The 21532-nt window shown below is 38.9% G+C and overlaps 1 protein-coding gene across 4 annotated transcripts in view; it reads left to right on the plus strand.

Annotated features, from left to right (window-relative positions):
* Window positions 1–21532, plus strand: part of PPP2R5C (protein phosphatase 2 regulatory subunit B'gamma) — an 81414-nt gene that overhangs the window by 27149 nt on the left and 32733 nt on the right. Inside the window, exon 1 of one of the 4 annotated variants that reach the window (XM_083840154.1) lies at window positions 3490–3735. The exons of the other annotated variants lie outside the window; for them this stretch is intronic. Within the exon in view, the coding sequence (XP_083696280.1) occupies window positions 3639–3735 (97 nt within the window). The 5' untranslated portion in view covers window positions 3490–3638. Of the gene's footprint in view, window positions 1–3489; window positions 3736–21532 lie in introns of those variants that run through there. 4 annotated transcript variants of the gene reach the window in all.

The following is a 21532-nucleotide window of genomic DNA, read 5'->3' on the forward strand; positions in this document are numbered from 1 at the left end:
TCCTCACTTATTCTGAGTGGTAAACAGCTTTGTTAAAGGTGTTTTAACTGAAATAACTAAAATTAGATGAATTTCTGTCTTCTGTGTTGTTAGTTCTGTCACTAGTAGTTAGAACAGTAACTAGTTCAGAACAGAAATAAAGGCGAGCTTTGCACAGGTGAATTTGTTTCTTTCTGGTGTTTTGTTTTGTCTGTTTATTTTTACATCACAATCTAAATGGACTGCTTGTTTTGAAGGAAATGTCGAATAGCCTCTCGGTATAAAGAGAATTCACCAGCTGTCCTGCTGGATCCTAAATGTAACAATTAAATCCTGAGGACTTGATAGGATTTTTCTTCATTCCTATTGTCAGGAGGTTTGGAGTGAGAAGCAGGTTCAGAGGAAATGTGTAATAGCTACAGTTTTGCTATGCTGTCAATATATTTTTCATTAATTTGTTAACTTCAGCTGCCATTTCTAGTATTAATGTTTTTTGGTTCGTTTGCAATGAAAGTGTATTCATAAATTTGTTCAAATCATCCCTTCCTCCCATTGATAATCATTAACGCTGTTCCAGTTGTCCTAACCTTCTTTCCCTTCCCATTAGAAAATCAATTGCTAATTCAGTTTTCTTTGCAATTCTTTTTTTTACCAATGAAGTTGCTCAAATTAATTCAAATTAAATAGATACTTTCTTTTGGTGGTAAATCAAATGTTGTAAGGCTGAAGCAAAGAGCAGCTATACAAACCTCCTGAGCAGAATGTACCTCTTAGTCTGTGTCACTGGTGAGAAGATACCAGATTTTGATAACGAGCAAAAGGTCTTGTAAAGGTTGAAGTTCTCCAGCTCCCCTAGTGCCCTGCAAGAAGCACACCAGGCATATACTGCATTGTGGCTGCTTGAGCAAATTTCATGATAATTAAGTACTGGCCTTAGATGGAAGAGTCCTGCAAACAGGAAGAAATGTGAACAGGATATGGGTATTTCACAAGAGAAAACTTACTTGAACGTGATCTAGTGCTCTGCCAGTACTACTGCTAGCACTGCACATTTATCACTTACTCTCTTTAGAACAATGTAGGGGGGCTGTCTTACTAAACCGTTACAGAAATTTTTGCAAATGAATCTCCAACTATTCAAGCTATGCTTATGGATAAAGTAGGAAATGGCATGGTAACTAAGGTAACGTTCCCTTTTTGCTCTGTTGTGTTCCAGTACAGTAGATAAATTGTGTACCATTGTACCAGCAGTCTTCGTATCCACTTTTGTATTTGCAGGGAGTTTCAAACAGAAGCAGCAGCTACCATTAAAGCAAAGATGTGAGTAGAGAGGAGGAGATACAGCAGCTCTCTTTTAAAGATGTGGTTACCAGATAAACTGGAATTTTAAACACAATTTTTTGCTTCATCATACTGAGGCTTATCATTGTAGAACAGCCTAATTGTACTTTAGATGTGAAAGAGAAACAGAATTTGATCATAAAATTCTGTGTGTGAAAATATTGAGCTTTTTTTTTCTTTCTTTCATCCATCAAGATCTTGCAGAACACTTTGAGATCAGTCTTGGTTTTATTTTAAATCCAGTTTTGTTAACGACATATCTCTCTGTTAGCCTTTGTTTTATAAGATGAAAGCTTCATATCTAGGGTATACCAAAGGGATATAGAAATACAAAAACTGACTCTTTTGAGAATACACCTCCCTTGGTTTTGCCTAGACTAGAAGGATAAGTGTTCTGAATCTCTGCAGCATTAGAGAAAGGTTTAAGAATGTACCAGAAGTTCATGTATTCCACTTTGCTGCACTCAAAAGCAGGATCAAGTGCATTTGTATCACTCATTATGTTTGTCCATTTTTAAATTGGAGAGAAAGTTTGCAGTCTTATTTTGTTTCACTACGCTTATTGTGAGAGGCTTTCATTTAATGTCTAACTTAAATTCCTCCTACATCAAGGAAGATTACTTACTACAGTGACTGTAGAAAAACTAATTCTCTCCATCTCCCTAATTACTTTTTAAAACACTTGGATACTCTGTCTAGACCTCTTCATCACAAACTCCACTCCTCAACCCCCCCCCCCCCCCCCCCCCAAAAAAAAAGAGCACTTGCATCATATTTTAATTGAGTCAGTTTCTAGATTGATGAGAGAGCCTAAAGGAGACCAGGTTTTCATTGTTCTTAAACTGATCCACAAGTTACCACTTTAAATCAGGCCAAGTCATCAGTCAGTAAATCCATTTGATTTCTTCATGTATCAAATGGGTAATATTCCTCTTATATATCCCAATTAGTATTTTCCCTTCATCTAATTTAATAATGCTCAGTACAGCTCTAACTTACCTTTGACAGTGTATTATTGTAGGGCAATACAATTTTTGCAGCCAGGTAATGCCTGAACATTTTTGTTCCAAATTTTCGTAAGCAAATTGTGTAACTGAAAAGTCTCTTCTTTTGGATGTACTTCTCTTTTGAGCAGATATCAGATAGGAAAATGTTGTAGATCAGGTAATTTAAATACTGAAAGGTGGTGTACTGGTGCAAATAGTATTTGTGGAGAAGCACCAGTCTGGAGATGGTACAAATACAATATTGCTTACGTCTCTAAGCGTCACTCCCAGAGGTGCAGTATCTAGGAGACAAAACGGTCCTTCAAATAACACTTTGTGAAAATACGTGTTCAAATCCCCAGCGATAAAGAAAATGTCGCTTACAGTGTTTTGTTGCTAATACCTCAATTTAAGGAAAAGGTTTAAAAATTTTGTACTACTTTCTTGTGTTTCCAGGATTATGCAGCGAAATTGTTTTTGTGTGACTGTGTTCTGGTTCTTAGTGATGTGATAGTTTTAAATATTTTTTGAGTTACTTATTATTGAACTTGCGTGGGTTTCGCAATATTGAAGTTTGACAGTGTTAGGTTTGACTTTAGATAGGTCAGACTCTGGAATGAAAGAGACGCTGAAATGAGCATGCAATGAGCGACTGCATTCAGGAGCTGAACAATTTGGTGACATTGGTCTGTAACAGGCCCACGCTAGCAACCGTTTGGGAAGCACTTGATGGGAAAGCTTGTAGAGCCTGATATTAAAAAAGCACAAGTAATAACGAGTGAAAGGCATTTATCTTAGTGGGAACCACCTTCTAAGACGGCTTTGGAACCCAAAGCCGTTGGAGACGCTGCTCTCGACGCAGTATTTTTCCACTGTGGAGCTGACCTCCAGTGTGGCAATTCTTGGCAGAAACTCTCAACTTTTTCCCCTAAAAGGGGGGGAGGAGGAGGGGCAAAATACCCAATACGCTGTCTTAACAGGCGTTTAGCCCCTGTTAGCAGGGGGGAAGGAACAGCGGAGCGCGGTGGCCCAGCCGGGCTCCGAGGGGCCCCCCAGGGCCGGTGCCTGAGGCGCGGGCCCGGCGCTGCCGCCGCGGCCGCCTCCCATTCGCGTCTCGCCCGGTGTCATTTTAAGTTGCGGCCCTCAGCCAATGGGGCCGCTGCCGCCCGCTGACATCACCCGGCAGCCAGTTCCCTCCAGCTGCACAGCGCCTCAGTTTCTGCCTTTTTTTTTTTAATAAAAAAAAAAAATAATAAAAAAAATAAAAACGACCTAAAATGGAGGCCGGTTTCTCGCCGTAAGCAGCGGGCTGCCTCCCCCGGCGCAGCCCCGATGTTGACATGTAACCGGGCCGGCGGCAGGATGGTGGTGGTGGACGCGGCCGGTCCCAACGGGCCCTTCCAGCCCCTGGCCCTGCTGCACATCAGAGGTGAGCAGCGAGGGTTTTGCTACCGCCGGGTCTTCGCCCCTTTTCAGCCCCCTTCGGTAGATGCCGAGGGATGCGAAGTCAGGAAGGTGCCGCGAGGGGCAGGGGGAGCCGAGCTGGGTGTGCGCCCCCAGCTCTGCCGGGGAAAGGACCCCCGGGCCTGGTGGCTGGGGAGGGGCAGGGGTGACACTCGGGGGGAGAACAGCCTTGGTGCAGCCGGGAAGCATTGCCGAGGAGATGCGGTTCGGCGCTAACAAGCGAGCTCTTATGTGCCTGGTGGCTTGCGCAGCCTTCGCTGTTAGCTTTCTGCACAGAAACGTGTTCTCTTGGATCTACAGAATTGCTGCACTGCAAGCCTACACATTACGTAGTCCCTTAGGAAAATGCATTTTCTCCTGACATTTTTTTTTAGATAATATCGAGGTGTGTGTCTTGTTCTGTATTCTTGCGGTTAGTGGAATTTTGCATTGCCGTGTGTTTCTTTGTGTTTTTACATGCCCATAAACAAGCTTCGTAACCAATCAAAGCATTTATTTTTTTTAACGTCTTCCTCAAGCTGGCTTTGTTTTAGAACTTTTTAGGAAAGCAGAGCATTTATTAGATGGGATCAGCACAGCTTGAACAATGGCACTTATATGCAAGAAACACAGCTGATACTGTTCTTGATTACCTTTTCCTTCTCGGCTTTCCATGGCATAGGCTAGTTGTTAGTACTGAAAAGGTTTTTTTAATGAATATTCCATTCACTAAAAATATTTTGCTTTGAAAGTGTCGTGGTTTTTTTTAATAAACAAAACGCACAGAAGCCTGCTCCTCTAAGCAGTAGCAGTTGTCTTCATATATTAAGAGATCATGATTTCTCTTTATCTCTACGAGAGCCTTACCCTTCTTTGTCTGAAGTGAGACTAGATGTATTCTAGAAGACTCTAATTTTGGTCTGTGACTGTGTGGGGGGGGGAATGTGGTAAAATTCCCTTGAGTTAGAATAAGGGCTTTGCTTGTTGTCAAGGGAATATAAATGCGACTGCCTGAACTGTAGACAGGCCTTCACTCTTCCGTCTGTGCAAATCACCATAATTTCCTGATATGTGCTTCATTTTGGAAGGGTAGAAGTCCCATCTTTTAAAGGCGCAAGTGAATTTTAGAAAAAAACAAAGGTTGGAGGCAGAACTATGAAGTGTTATAACGATGAACCGCAATAATCCTTTGTCTTAATATGATAAAAGGGTTCACGTCAGTGATTCTATTATCCCTGTTGTTGCTCAAATCAAATACGTAATTGTGGAAGCAATTGTGGAAGTGCATTTTAAGAAACTTCTGAAATTTACTGTTGTAAACACTAAATTTTTGGTACACAGGATAATATGCTAATAAGGTTGAGGTTAAGGGTTGTGTTGTTACGTTTGTGTTTCTTGTTTTTTTTTTTATTAATGAAAAAAGTCAACTTTCTTGTAAGCAATTAAGGAAGATCTGGGGGATTACTTTGCATTTTTCACATGGTAGGAAATTAGATGGGTGTCTGGTATTATAGCCCAGAGGAGTCTCTTCAGAGGTGAGGGGGAGCAGGGAGGAGAATGCATCTCTTCCATCCATCCATACTAGTTCATTCTTTTGTATGCACCTCATCTCACTAGCTGCTCTAATTTGACCAGTACTGATTTGCCCCCAAAATGAATCCTTACAGAACTATGTATTTAAAATAAATAGGAGCTAAAGTGAGCTGATAACTCTGAAGCCTAATGACAAAGGTTTACTGCTTGTTCTAATCCATGCAGCTTTTACAGTTGTCCTTTTACATCATCTGTTGAAGCATGGGTTGAATTTTCTAGTAGAAGTGCTTCTCTTCGTAGCTGCAAATGCTAGAATTTTAACTTAAAAAAAAAAAAAGGCTGGTAGTATCTTCTCCACTAAAAGGTAAATCTGCTTTAGAACAAATTTCATATGGTGTTTAAAGTAAAAGTTTGAGATTGTGTATCTTGTTTTACCATTATATATTAGAGGGTAAAATACTCTGTTTGGCCTTAATGTTATTTGGGGTGAGTGGGGAAAAAGGAGGGGGTATTTTTGTAGAGCAGACTATCAGGAATTACTTGAAAATAAAAATTGCAATCTTGCTTTTAAAATTAATTCTAATACACTTTCTATACCTGGATCACATGGAATATGTAAAGTTTGCAGAATTAAAAAGAAGTCTGGTCTGGCAAGAGGTGGAAGCTTGCTCTTCTTCTTCCTCCCCCTTCTGAACTGCAGACAGCTTTATTGTCTGGGTTACTTGTAGCTTTGCCAAAGCACCACAGTTGGGAAAATAGATGCAGGTGTTTTTAAAAAGTGATGTTTAGAGCCTTGTGAATAGGAAATAAGGGTGTCAACATCTTATTGTCTACTGTTGCTGTCTCTGGAGGAACAATGGGGATTTGTAGGATAGGAGGTGTCAGGGCCCTGAATACCCCAGCTGGTGCTCAAAATCAGCTCTTGAGTCAGGCTGTCATGGAGAGAGCCGTGAGAAGTCTTGTTGGGGTTCCCCCCCTCACTCAGGAGCTGTTTTCAGGCTCAGGCCCTTGGCTTTGGTCACTGCCTCATCCAGGCTGCAGCCATATCTTGGGCGGTGTGCCTTGCCTTTCGGGGTCCTGATGTGTTGACCACCTGGCTTGACCTGCCTCTTCACTGCGGACATGTTCCACAACCACTGGACTGTTGGCTGGCCCTGATCACTGTCACTAGATCGGCTCTCATTTTCTGGCTTGAGTACAGTGAGACTCTGCCCTTTGTCACAATTATAGACTGGTGGCAGTTGTCCAAGACCAATGTGTAGAAATCGGGTCCGCGGAAGATGACTTTGGACCCATTGCTGGAAAACACCAAGCATCAGAAGAGCCCAGTCCACGGCGAAGGCAAGCGGCATGCAGCTATTACTGTGTGTTATCTGCTTGTGCTGACAGCGCTGGCTCAGGAAGAATGTTTGGCTACTGGGGTAGTGAGCCCTTGGTCGTTCCACCCACACCAGGCTTTCCAGGAGGCCCAAGTCATGCTGCTGCATCGATCGTCCTAGAGTACAGAGCACATAATGGTCGGCTCAGCCGCTTGGCTTTAGTGACTGCAGTGAACTGAAAGCTTACCTTGCAAGCTTAAAGAGAATCGGTTTCAATTTGAGCAGCTGTTACGGCTACGAAATAGCTGTTGTGGTTTGTGGTCCTCAGTAGAGGCTTTGTGTGTGTGCAGTTGGCTGTGAAACAAGCGAAGATGGAGAAGGTAAAGCAACTGGTTGTGGGGTATCTGCATGGAGAGTTCCTGTAGGATCCTTGTGTGGAGGTCACTAGCTATGAAGGTGACGTAAGGACAGCAGAGAAGAGGATTATTAAGTATTGCAAACGTAAGATTTTTACAGCAAAGAGGGAAGCAGAGCAGGATGGTTTTTCAAGATGCTTCTCTCTCCTTATGGAGCCCTTCTGGCAGCGAAACCCCTAGGGTGACTGGAGTGCACTCAGGGCCCTGATCCAAGTAACTGAGATGAGGCCTGGGGGAAGGAATCAGGACCTTCTGATTTCCATCTCAGTGCTTCAAGCAAAGAAAGATGCTGTAAAAGCAGCATAGATTACAACAAACTGTTAACATTTGTCACTAGGCTTCAGTTACCAGTTTGTGTTTACTGTGGTGAGTTGTCTTGCAGGAAGCTGTAGCTGTAGGACAGAGTGCAGTTAGAAAATGATCTTGATTCTTTGTGTAGGCAGATTATAAATGTCTATTCCTTTGGGGGGGTACGCTTTTCATTAGAAATGCAGTTGACTGCTGTTAGCCTGAAAAACAGTGTTTTCATGTAGTCAAGACACAGATATTCAGAAATTTGAACAAAATATTGGTAGAACTCTGCTCTGGTCTGCATTGCCAGAATTAACAGAGTATAGAAGTTAGTTTAGCGGCCTAGTTGCTTAGTGGAATTGGTAATATTGTCTGTTCACGCTTTTCCAAAACGATTTTCAAGATACTTTGCAAGACGTGGTGAAAGTTGTGTGGGAGGGAGGATGAGAACGCCCTGATCCTGTGTCAGCTCCCACCAGTGCTTCCTGTAGGCTGTGACCTGTTTCAAATACCTCATTGTCTGTTGTCCTCTGCCTTCCAGAGCAGTAAAATTTTTTGATACTCAACTTTGTAATTATTTAACTTAATTTGGATTTTGTGAAAGTTTGTGGGGTTGGTTGTTTGAAGATGTAGGTAATGTTAACTCAGCCTGTTCTTTTCATGTGCTCCCTGTAATCCTGAGCAAGGGACCATGGAAGGTAGTTCATATTCCATCTCCACATAGTGCTCTTCTACAGGGTATGACTAAAAATGGCAGCGGTAACATTCTTGTGACGTATTTATCTGAGGATATGGATAGAAATTTACATTCTTAGAAAAGCTTGGTAAAAGCTGATGGTTCTGTTGGGTTGGGTACCAACACAGCATCAAGCACCTCGTGATGCTGGTTTCTCTGAGCTTGGGCCGCCTTAGATAACCTTTCAGCTCCAGATCAAATCATCATAAACTAATGCCAGGTTCTTAAAGAAACCAAGTGCTCTCCAGCTATTGTAAGCTGCATTTCCACTTTGTATTTTCATAGTTGATTATGAAAGGTCAAGTCCCTTTGACAATGAGTAAACAGAGGGAGCAGCTTTTAAGTGAGCTACATGATGCATTTAAACCTGAAGTACGTGATTTTCCTTAAAGGAGAAAAGTTCACTCAGTGCTTTCATTTTATAAAGAACCCAAAGAACCCAGCATGTTTCTTTTTCTTGAAAAATAATTGACTTGTAGATATTTCTGTTTAATAGTACTTGCTGAAAATCACGAAGGCTTTTACTTCACAGGACTTTTTTCTGAGCTAAAAAAAATCAATTTTGTAATTAATTAAATGGAAATGAAGGCCAAAGCTCACACTTCAGCAGTAATGCAGACCAAATTCAGCATGCAGAGCAGCAGCCATTAATCTGACGATGCACAAAAGGAGGCTGAGAACTGGGTTTGCTGGCCCAAGGAAGGAAAGGCTGAGAAGAGATGTTTTCTTCGGCTGACGGGAGGGTATGGAGAACAGAGCCAGACGCTTCTCAGAGATGCACGGTGCCTGAAGAGAGATGACTGATACAAGCTGCAATGCAAGAAATTGCAACTGAATGCAAGGAGAAAAAAAAAAATTCACTGTGAAAGTGTTTAAACATGGGAACAAGATTCCAAAAGGGGCTGTGAAATCTCTGCTTGGAGACGCTGAAAACTCGAGTGGGCAACATGAGCAGCTCTGCTTACGTAGTTCACCTTGCTTTGAGCGGGGGTTAGACCAGCAGAAGTGAGACAGTCACTTCTGATAAATTATGCTATGATCCTGCAGTTCTTTATTGCATATGGGGCAAAAAAGACTGCCCTTTCTGACACTTAAAAAAATAATAATTTTAATGTACTTCTTAAAATTTGAAGAGCAATATTCTGTATTTTTGGTTGCTTATTAGTACTTTTACGTTTGTGGTAACTCTGAAGTTTGTGTACTACTTTCATGAAAACTGTTACGGTGTTTTTAAATGATTCTCACTGGTTTTGTGAACTGTTAAAGATAGGGTAAGTGGAGCTGTTTGCAGTATTAAAAATATTGGCACACAAAAACAATGTTTTGTTACTTTCTTAATGCTCTTTTAGCAGCTCAGCAGTAGTCAAAAATTGTTTGGCAGGTATGTGTTTTTAGGGAGCATCCATAAATAAAATATCTTTTGAGTAAGCTAGAACTCGTAAATATATGCAGTCAGCTGGTTCACCCACATTTCTTCACATTTATCCGCATTTGAAAATATGTAATAAATGGAATTCATTTGCTCAGTATGTGAAATCTTTCTGTAGCTCTTTTTAACAGGCTTTAAAGTGACAATGAATATTCCATTAACAAACTGTGTGACCTCACTATTAATCTTCTGTATTGTTTATGAAAATGTTGAACAGGGTAACTTCTACCACAGAGCCTCACAACATGTTTTTGGTAATCTTCCTGCATTATAAAAACACTTAAAAGTTTTTGTGTTTTTTTTTTTTTAATTCCTGAGATAACTGTCACCTACCTACTTTATAATCCTTTCCAAGAACTTGGTAAATTTCAAGCGTAATTTCCTTTACATGTGATCACTTTTTTTATTAATGCTTTATTAGTCTGAAACTGAGCTGTATTGATTTTGAAAGCATACGTAGAAATCTCAATGTCACCTTTCATGCTATTTTTTCTGGTGTTAGTGTATCCTGCTGTGGGAAATGAAAGTGTTTCATTCCCACTGTACTTCCTGCGCAATTGTAATTTTTACCTCCATACACATCTTGCATTTTTCATACAAGTAGGTATTTTTAAGGATGATAAATGAACTTAACTGGTTTGAGCATGCATGTTTGCTTGACCATTAATTTTCTTTATTCTTTCGACACATTTAAATGTAGTAAACATTTAAGGTACAGTGACTCTTTGTCAGTGGTGAGTAGGATCTTCCTGAGAAGGAAGTTGCAGAGAGTAAACCCCATAATCGCTTTCTTCAGAGATGTTTCCATCACATTAATGAGCCATGCTAATTCATTTTCAGTTTATTTAAAATATAAATTGACAGCTTCTTCTGAAATTGCAGGCATGCTTTTAGTTCGTGGAAATATTCCTGTGCCTTCAAAACTTCCTTCCCCACTTTTAATCCAGTTAATGGGACTTCCCATGATCAGCATGCATTTTCTGTTCTGTTTGTGGGTTGCAGTTCTTGGTTTTGCATGGATGAATCTTAGCTGAGGTTTAAAGGAGATGAAAAATGCTTGTTCTTCCCCATCAGAGCAAATTGAAATTCGATAATCTGGAGGTGGGAGCACTGGCTGCTTGTTTGAAGGTTTTTACCTGTGCCTTCTTACTGAGCCACCCAGACTCTGTTGATGTTCAGCCTGACTCCTCTTGCCAAAATTGCTGAAACTTTCCTGTATCCTCGTAGCAAATACTTGACCAGTGCTGCTCTATAGCCTTGCTTAACCACTTGTACACGGAATTGTTAGCTTTGAAACCCTCTACTGTTCTTCCTGAAACTGGTGCTTTGAAAGGGAGAAACAAGACCATCTTCCCCAGGAACAAGCAGCACTTCTGTTCTTAACGAACCCAGGTCTCATATCTGTAGGATTGTGAGATGTGTATGTAAGAATGTCATCAATTAGTATTAGATAATTATCTAAACTATCACAGCACTGTTATTTCATACAAATGACTGTTGCAGTATTATTGCCTCTTGTGATGGTTTTGCTGGATTTTTAGAAGGACATCTAGATGTAGCCATAATACGTAGCCAGACACAGACTGATGTTTGTGGGTTTTTTCTTTAAACTGGTGTTTCCTGAAGCAACTCATGGGGAACATTCTTAATACTTGACCAAGAGCACATTTAAAGGAGGCTGCATATTTATCACACCTGCTGAGTTTAATGTGTTACTGCTTTTACTGTCTGTATTCTGTACTTCTGTCGTTCCTTCTGTATTTTTTAATCTTTGTCTAAATCTTTCAGCCAAATGAAGTGTGCATGTATAAATTCAGCTCCTGGAAACAATGAGGATGTTAAGTGTTCACACTGCCTTTAAAATCTCAAAGGGTTTGACTGTAAAAAGTCTTGGGAGGGGACTTTTTGTTGAGCTAAAAGTTCCTTTAAATTAGAGGAAGGTAGTCATCTGGAATTTTTAAGTTGTATTTATTGAGTCATACTGTAATGGTATTCCCTTCAAAGGAAGCAAAATTGTATCAACATAAATGCATATCGTCCTCAATTCTTACTTATACATCTAAATTCTTCTGTTTGGTGATTTTTGGCTATGACATACGTTTTAAGATTAAAATCCAACATCATTAACTTGTAACTTCTATAGAGTCAGCTGATTCTCCATCAAATACTGCTAGTTACTGAAACCATTGTAAAGCATGTAGTAGTGGGTACCAGTAATATTTTTCATTTATAGGTACAGGAGTATTTACATCTATGCAAACAAGATGTTCCTCTGCTGGTAATGGCTTTTATGTTCTAACCTTTCTGCCTGACCTAAACCACCTATATGAGTGAAAGTGCAATCTTCTCAGGAAACAGAGCCTGTGCTTGGCTTCTGTCCACCTGCTTGTGTTTAAAAATGACACAGCTGAGTTAAATGATGTTCTGAATGCAAATGAATGCATGATATTTTTAAAGCCAAATCTGCACGTGTTTTATTGAATTCCACTTAATGTGCATACAGGTTGTGCAACACCATTTCTGCTATAATTTGCCAGTTAAGTTTCCTTTTTCAAAGGCAATTAAATTAGGGATGGGGGGCTGCTTCAGAACTGTTACCAGTAACGGTGGAAGTGACAGTTTTATGTCAGGCTTCAATTTTCTTAATTGCTCTTGTGACTGATACTTGTCTGAATTTTATGAAGTAAACATTTTCCTTATAAGTTCTTTAAAGAAAAGACGAAATACGAAACCAAAAGATGTAAAAAGTAAGTTTAAAAAAAAAAAAACATTCATTTTGGACTTCTCCAGTTATTTGTAGCAGTCTGCTACTTGAAAACTTTTCTCTTTGGATCAGTTTTACAGAAGTTCTTTAATTTGCATTTTTGGATTTGCCAACTGTTTTTTTGTTTTTTTAACAAAACCTCTAGAACCAAATTTTCATGCTGCTTTTGTATTTGAAGTCAAAGCATAACAATGTCAGTGCTGTTTCAAAGGTGTTCTGTTTTCGTTCCCATATTGGAAAGAAAACTTGACCAAAATGATCAAAGCTTGAAATCTCATAAGCAGGTTAAGGAAAAACTGTTACCAGTTCTTTGAGGTATAATAAGTTTTTCTTCAAAGATATACTCCAAATGAACTTTAATTAGACTAGAATGTTTCTTCCAACCTCTTCCCAGCACTCTATTTTATCCTTTGCATCTGTTAGCATATAACCTTCTACATAAACTATCTCGAAATCCCAAATCTGATGCAGAGGTGGGTGGTTTTTTGTTTGGTTGGTTTTTGAGGACTGCCTATTGAAGTTATTTGCATGGTATGAAAAGTTTGGTTTTGTTCTTGTCCCGGTAGGAAATTAATATCTTACTGACCTTTGAATCAGAGTAAACACATGCTCTCCAAAATAGAATTTTGAGCATGGACTTTACTGCCTAATTCTTCTCACTCCCTCTGATTGGAAAGTGAGTATTCATTAACGTAGCTTAAGGGATAATGAATGCTAAAGTTTATTTTAAATAGAAGAAATTAAAATCAACTGCTTTTATTGTTCAATTAAATCTTCTGTTTAAAAAGAAGATAGTAACTAAAAATAGCCGTAATACATATTTAGGGAAATTGCTGGGAGTGAGGTGTTTATAAACATGACCAGGATTCTTGGACACGCAGTAGTGGGTCAGCCATAGCTAAGAAAGCCAAGCTATTTGTGCCTTTTGTTGGAAGCTCAGATTTGAGTGTTACATAAAGAAATGGTCCACTTGTTCTGCTGTGGGAGAGTGGTAGAAATTTAGTGCACGTTACCAGCAGAACATCAGCCTTTCTGGCAGCGAAGCAATGTACTCCTTTCGGGATGCTGTTGCTAATAGGTACAAGCTCCGTTCTGTCCAGAAGCCCTTTGTGAGACTGAAGACTAACCCGACCAGAGCATAAAGACATCTGTGTGAAGTAAATACCGTAGTTGTCTGAAAACATGTACACGAGGGAAAATAGCATTGGAATATGCAGTGATGATTTGTGAATTGAGTTAAATGGAAAATTCTGAAGCATTTCATTCCTGCCATAACATACCTGTATATATTTATCTGTAATCTCTATCTGTGTCTTTAATCTTTAATCTTAACGCATAATAATGTTGAAAACGTGTATTTCAATACAAGTCAATACTATGGTCTTGTTATATGAGTCAAAACTTCCCTTGCTAAAACATGAATTTTATTTCCCAGCGGGGAACTGCTAGTAATTGTTGTTAGTATTTGAAGTAATGGTTCTTAGCACTTGACGTGGCGAGCATTGGCTGCTAAGCAAGTTACTGACCTAGCTCTAAGGTTACTTCTCCTCTCCCAGGCATTATTGCTGTTATGCCGACCACTTCTTTTACCCAAGTTGCATCACACAAGGTTCCCAAATTTCATAGGCATATGGAACTGTTGAAGTGTTGCTTATGCCAACAGTGGGGAAGGCAACGTACTGAACTGGAAAGTAGGATTTTTTCAGGAATACACGTGGGGTGGTAATTGTTGTGTGTTGAAAGTTCAGTCAGAACCTCAGTTTGCATCCAGGCTCAGTTACCTTTCCAGGCTCAGTTACCTTCACTGGTAGAGCCTTCCCTCTGAATAGACTTTTTGAAAACACTTATTCCAGATCTTATTTCTAATTTTGAAAATAATGGAGAATTCAGCTGATTCAGTGTTATCATCAAGGAAAAATTTTAGAAGTGTTTGATTAATTTAAAAATAAATGTTAGCTTCAGTGAGTGCATACAGCTGTGCCTGTGGTACAACTTAAAGAACTCTTGCCTGGGGGTTGTGCGTTTGGTTTAGGTTGCGTTAGGATGTGAAACGCTCAGGGTTTCTTTCTATGGTTTAACTATAGAAAACCGTGGTTCTCTTTTCTTCATGCTTTCTAATCTATTACGTCATCTCTTTCCAAGTCAACACTTGACCCAGTGTTCTTCAATGAAATCTTATGATATCTGTTAATAATTTTTCTAGATCTCACCATTAAGTTTATGTATTTTACAATTCCAAAGTGTCTAACAGAAAACAAGCAGTAACCCACAGGGTTTATCACATGTAACAGCAAGGAGAGGAACAACCATGCTGATAGGCTCTTTAGGAAGTAACCAAGATACTTTATACATATTTTGGTGATTGGTTTTGCGTTGAATCACGTTTCACACAGATGTATGACAGCTAATACTGTTGGCAAGTTACTCACTCTTGAGTGGTATCTGGCTAGAGTTACAGGTTGGTATATGGAGTTGTGGTGTGCTTCAGGAAGCTGCATTTCTGCTTGTAGTAGATGGCTCGGCATGATTACCTTAGATTTATTTCAAGCAAGCATCAAAAGTGGCAGAGTTTTATTCAGCTGTTCATTGTTTTCTTCAATTTTCTTAATATAAAGCATATAAATTACACCACACACTGCACTTACATTCTGTAATGTAACTTAAGTCTGGTCTCACCAGTAACCTTGACGGCAGTTCTTCATTTTCTGAGAGATGGTTATATATATTAAAAATACTTTTAAACTCGAATGCAATTGATGTTGCATAATTTTGTTTACGTAAAACTCCAGATTATTGTACCATTGAAAATGGATGCAAGGTTACTTGTATCTTTTGAAGTACATAGTAAAACTAGGAAATAGAGGATTTTTCACTTATGGTTACTAGTAAGTGCTTTGTGTTCAAAAATGGCTTTTCCTGTCGTGTTAACTGTGTGCGTGCCAAAAAGCTCAGAGATCTGTATCTGTTTGGTTCCTGCTTCCCTTGTTAAGACAGTTTTTTCTTCCATTGTCTATTTGATTTTACTCGCTGTCATTCTTCTCCCTAATTTTCAGGTGGAATTTTTACTTCATTAGGTCAAGTCCATTTCTGCTTGTTTCACTTGTCATTTCCTGTATGAGCATTCCTGTTTTCCTCTGTATGGCACATTGCCTTCCAAGTATTTATGCAGTTATGACTTCTACTCTCTTATTTTTTTCAATGTTTTAATCTAGTCTAAAAATGCTTAGTTCAGTTAGATTTAAATATATATCTGATCTCAGGGTGTTTTTTACTGTTTTGGGGGGTGGTTCTAAGAAAGTAGCTGATTTCTGATAACATTCTTTTTAATGCAGGAGCTTAGATGCAGGGTGGTTTTGGTCCACTTTTGAAGAATCATTACATAATGTAGTAAGTCATTGTGCATCTCTGATCCACTTTTCCCATCAGTAGTTACAATGTACACCTGGAAAAGATGTTAGTGGAAGTCATTACAGTGCCTCAGCTTGTTTAAATATGTTAAAAAAAAAAAAAAAAATTACTGCCAAACAGTGCAGAATGACAGCAAACTTTTTTCTACTTCCTTGCCAGTTGAAGTCCTTAATCTCCCATTTTTATTTTTGACAGTTAAAATGTCATTACATAAAGCTTCTCTATCATCAATCGCACAATTTAATCTTGTAGCTAGGGGATAGCTGCCACCACCAATAGCCTTCCACGTGGGATTTCCCCAAGACTGCAGGACTGCAGCTTTCCTAGTGGATTACTGTTGTGAAGCACCTCTCTTGAGCTTCACTCCAGGACTGACAAAACGTGTGCTTCTCAGGACTTTCTGCCTCTCATAAGCTGTGGGGTTTTTTTGCTGTTGCTGTTTAATTAGTCTTACAGTAGTTGATTTAATTCTAGCAGCCCTTAGTTTATTTTTTTCTAATAAATGCAAGACTGTATTGCTTTAAAAAAATCTAAATCAAATGAGAAGTCTTTCTTTTGAATGATTTCTTTATTTAGAAAAAAAATGTTATATGCTATGTACCTGTCTATGTAATGATTTCCAGCATCTTGTTCCTCCAGCCTTCCCCCTCCCCCTTTCTGTATCGTGAGATTAAGACTAGTTTCATACACAACCCGTCAGAGGTGGAATAAACTTTTCTCTTAAACAGAGTTTCAGTTAGACCTAGACTGCACATCAGCAGAGAAGCAAAGTCAGCTCTATTGTTTTGCTGAAAAAAATAAAGCTGAATTTTCATTACTAGGTGGGACCTTTGGTTTCTGAAAACAAAACTTAAGTAAAACCACTGGAGTACTTGAATGTGCAGAAATTTGAACAGCTTGAAAGTGAAATCAAATGCAGCTTGCTTTTGAATTTTAGATAGAAAATGTGCCACATGGATAGGATTTCAAGCATCACTTTTAAACTTTATTTAATATCAATATGTAGGGAAATATTTACCGTGTTTTGGGTGCCGGTCTCATTCAGGCGCATTACGGAATGTGAAACAGCAGTAGTTAGCAGCAGTGCGGTTTCTCTAAAGACTGAGAAACCAAACCAAAAGCTCTTATTTCCAATTACAAATGCCTGTTACCTGGAGCACAGCCAAAAGGTATGTCTGGCAGCAGCTCAGTTCCTTGAAGGCAAAGGAGTGGGCATAGCCAGTATTTACAGCTGATTCTCCTTTCTCTATGGGATTGCTGCTGAGAACAGTGGTGCTGCATAAAAGCAGCAGATCCAAGAGAGGGTCATGCTTTAAAGTTGCAGTTTGCTGTACAAGTACTAATAGAGGCTGGGTGCATCCATCTACCAGTCTCAGCTCACCATCGAATTGGCCTTGAACAACACAATTTTGCTATGATATTAGCTGTTTGGGCTGTTAAAACATTTCATTGTCTGTCCTGCAGAAGCTGTAAGTATCTTTAGAGCATTTTTAACTATTGACCTGGAATTTTTGGAGAATCGTGGGCTTTGTTCTAGGCCAGGCTGAAAGTTCATCTAACCTGCAGCATCCTGTTTCTGACAGGAAATGCATTGTTTCAGGAGAAAGGAGAAAAAAAAAAGGTTGAGAACTTAGTTGGAATGTATTTGAGTAATAATAGTATAATAAATGGTAAATGGAGAAGGACCTCAAACTTGAAGGAGCTGTGATAAAAACTCAGCTGCAGTTCTTTTGGAAAAAGTCTGCATTCTTTTATGACACTACTTCACTTACTTGTGAATCCCATTATCTTCAGTAGTGAGACAGTAGAATTTTCTTTTCTGTGCCACTTAAGACAGCATGATATATAAAAATACTGAGTCTAATACAAGCACTGTGTGTCTTCCCATGGGTGTTCCTGTGGCTTTGATCACTATGGGCATTTTTCTTGTTTTAAGCATTTCTTTTGGAGGGGGAAAAAAAAGCTTCTACAGGATCAATAGTGTTCCAGATAAAACAATATAAACAGCAATATTTCATGTATTTTTTCCATCCAATGTATCCATAACAATACCTTGTTTCAAGTAATCTGCAGCCAAACTCCCACTCCCAGGGTTGCTAGTTATTGTATCAAGTGTATTGCATATTGTATGTAATTATAGTAATTCCTTGTATTCCTTAAGTGTATTTTAAAGTACTGCTAGACGTAACAGCATTAATTAAACTTTCCATGTGTGAACTAGAAGATTTGCTCCCCACCCCCTTACTTCCAGTATCATCTATTGGGGTAGAATACTGTTATCTGGGAGAGTTTTGTCTCTAAGTACTGTTAATTTCTTTTGTTATAATTTCAATAAAATAATTGCAATAAAATCTGCTGAAGAAAATCAGCAATTGTGATGAGTTGGTCAAATAACAGAAATGCAAGAAAAATTAAGTTCTGTAACCCAAGGAAGTGCTCCTTGCTGAGGACTAGCATAGGAATTCAACCATTTCAAAATAAAGTATATATTTTAAATAGAACTTTATTAAATGTTAGACAAGCTTTTTTTTTGTAATCTTTCCATTTTTCTGTGATTCTTCTTCTCTTCCTCTTTAAAAACTTGATCACTAGTTCTGGAAAAAGTGATATTTCTGTTAAGTCTACGTTTCAATGGATTATGCTTATTTTCCCATGTTCTGCAGTCCCCCTACCTACATGGCTGGCAATTTCCATTTCCTTTACTCTAGAGATTGAACACTCCTATTCTTTGAAAAAATGTCGTCATGGTACTATTAACTTCAGTGTCTGGGAAAAAAACAAAGATTGCCTGTAACATACTGAACTCCTCATGCTGAAGTACAACTCTGTAGTGCAAATTACAAAGCTCCAGTAATGCTTCAATTTTGCTTGCTTTTCTAATGGACAGCCAATTTAAAAGACACTAATACTTGCTTTTTGTTGTCAGAAGGGACCATGTTATCAGTCAGTATACTTGATGGTATGTCCTTGATAGCCCCCTAGTTTACAGTTAAATGTTGTTTTTCCATGTTATTTAAAAACTGTAACCTTCAGTAGGTTTGGAGACACATTTCATAAGATTTATCATCTGCTTGCAAGCAAGCATCGTGCTAGGACTCTTGCTCTACACCTGTATCTTAAGGAAGCGGTTATTTCTAGCCTGTGCTTTTTATCTAGCCTTTTTTTTTTTACGATGACCTGTTTTTTACACATGCTAGTCTTCCTCAGTGTGCTGGTCCTGTGTATCCTGCTACTTAAACCTGGGTATGCTTCTGCATGAAGAACCTAGTTGTGCATTTAAAATGATAGGAACTCTTTTTTGTTGATACGCATGTCCATAATCTGATTGGTAGCTCTTAATATCAGCCAGCTTGAAAGAAAAAAAGTATTTTTCCTTCTGATAAAGTGGAAAACGGTCAACTGAGCAAAACTGATAACCTCTGCTGAGCCTTCACAAACAGGCAAGCAAGTGCTCACACAGCTACAAGGAATTGTATCTCCTACATGTATTTTCTGCAAATTCTCAGTCATGGTTTGTTTTTTGCTTTTAAAATGACGTAGTGAGTCTTACTGACCACAAATTATATTTTGTGGTAGCAATTGTATTGTTCTTCCTGTCAGGCCACAACCTGAACGTTTTCAACTTCTAGCTTTATTGCAGTTGCAGTCTGTACGTGAAAACAGCTGTTTTGTATGACCTTGCTGAGTCGCCTGCTTACCCTGCCTGCCTTTGTCCTCCCCTCGGCAGCTGGTAAACGCTGTTGTCATAGAAAAACGGTCTTCTCTGGAAAAGGCAGAGAGTGAGTCAGTCATGGACACCCAGTGATGACACAAAATATAAAACCTGAAATATAGCTTTTGTATTTGACTGAAAAAGTTACCCAGAGAACAGTAAGTTCTCTGCAGTCCTGCAATGCAAATGTGTGATGTAGTATTGCAGGTATGTCTGGGCGCTTAGAAACTGAACTTTTGTTCATGTTTTCTGCTTTCGTTTCTTTTTCTATTTCTATTTCTCTTAAGTGAGGCAAAACTTTGTTCTATTGTGAAAGCAAGGAAATCATCTGTGTTCTGCTAAGACACTTAGGCAAATTCTGTAAGTATTGAATATGTGATATAAATAGCAAAGGGAGAGTTTTTAAGCATTACTCAGTGAATAGCACCAAAAGTCAATTTGGGGATAATTGTAAGGAGTAGCTTTTGAATAACCACAGCCTCCTCAGTCATTGAGGAATGGAGCACCAGAGCTGCTCAATTACAAAAAAATTCATACCTAATAACACGGTCTTCAAGTATGTCAGTTAACTTAAGCAATTAGAAGTCAGAGGTTACAATTAATTGTAGTGGAAGATGATGTAGAAGTTCTCACGCAGTGAATGGAAAGCACGCAGCCAGATAGTCCCTGGCATGTGGCTAGGGATAAATGACTTGTTGGGGCATCTCATAATTAAACAGGTGTGCGTACATTCTCTGTACAAAAATTCTGGTCTATCCAGTCTGCTTCTTGGCCACCTTCACTAATCTCTGTCATCCTGAAATCATTCCTTCAAACCTTACGAGTAGGGATGATCTTGACTTGATGGCAAGTACCCCAGGCAAGCACCACGAGAGAATTGAGGTCCGGACACTTGAAAGTTGTTGATGAACACTTACAAGGCTGGGAGGTGACATGACAAACAATTCCTTACAAATATGTGAGTTTCTCTGTCCCTAGAAAGACCATCTCTCACTTCACTGAGCGATAAATATTAAACTTAAAATATTTAAACCAATTCAAAATAAGTGGTGATGCAGGTGGCTTGCCTTGTGAGGGTGTTCCTGGACCCTCTTAGTTGTCAGTCTTTAATTTCAGAGATTAGTACTCATTATAGCTGTAATGCTTCCTCTCCTTCCAGGTTGGTGTACTGGAAATCATTGTAATTGTATGTCCATTACTTCTATGATTAATGTCTCTGGATTTTGTGTAGTATATATCTCCAGCACGGTATCCCTAAGTGAAATGACGTTGTTACGCTTCAGGCTGAACCACTTTCCATTTTACGGTTAATTGGGAAAAGGTAACCACTTTGTACAAACATTTTTACATTCAGGTCGTAAATTTACCTGACTTTCAGCATGCAAATGACTCCATTAAATACTCTTTCCAGGAGAAATTATTCATTAGCTATAGTTTTTAATCTAAATAGACAAAAGCATATGTATTCAGATACAATTTGTGTGGCTTGAAGTATTTGAAATTATTCACAACACTGGACAGGATTTTTGTTTAATTTGCTGGAAAGTCAGTTGTTCACATCTGCCATTTAGCACCTTCTTTCTAATTCTTGAACTCTTCATTATCCAAGGTGCCTTAATGACACTGAAGTCTGTAACCAATAATGGTTTCTTTTGTGTACAGTTTTTTGTCGTTCTGTATCTTCTTTGGAGGTATTCCGCTATGTTTTTTTCTTCTGCAGTTGATTAGTGGAGCAATTTAGTGTCTGTAGCTTTAAAAAAAAAGTATTTTAGACCAAATATGTCATACAGGTTTATTACAGCAAAAGTACTTTCGAGAGCAAGTTCTTTTGGGGAGGAAGGAGCCACTCCAGTTTGCTATCTTGACAATACATTTGTCAAGCATTTAAAGGAGAGCTACTCATTATATTAACTAATCAGCTGGGCTGATATGTCAGGCAGTTTACTAGGTTACATGTTCATCTGTTAGGCTGTGTGTGTTTATATTCAGTAGTACCACTTGAAATCCTTTGTCTGGTGATGGCTCTTACTGCTTATGTTTAAGAAAGTTTTTGCATTTTATGGTGTGCTGAAGAAAAGGACAATCTGTCAGCTGAAGTCGAAGCAAACTGCAAGCATTTTTACAAAGGCAATCTAGACTTATTTTGTCTTTTATCATGCTATTAATGGCTTAGTT

Source organism: Anser anser (genome assembly GCF_964211835.1).
Source record: "Anser anser genome assembly, chromosome: 5".
Taxonomy (NCBI): Eukaryota; Metazoa; Chordata; class Aves; order Anseriformes; family Anatidae; genus Anser; species Anser anser.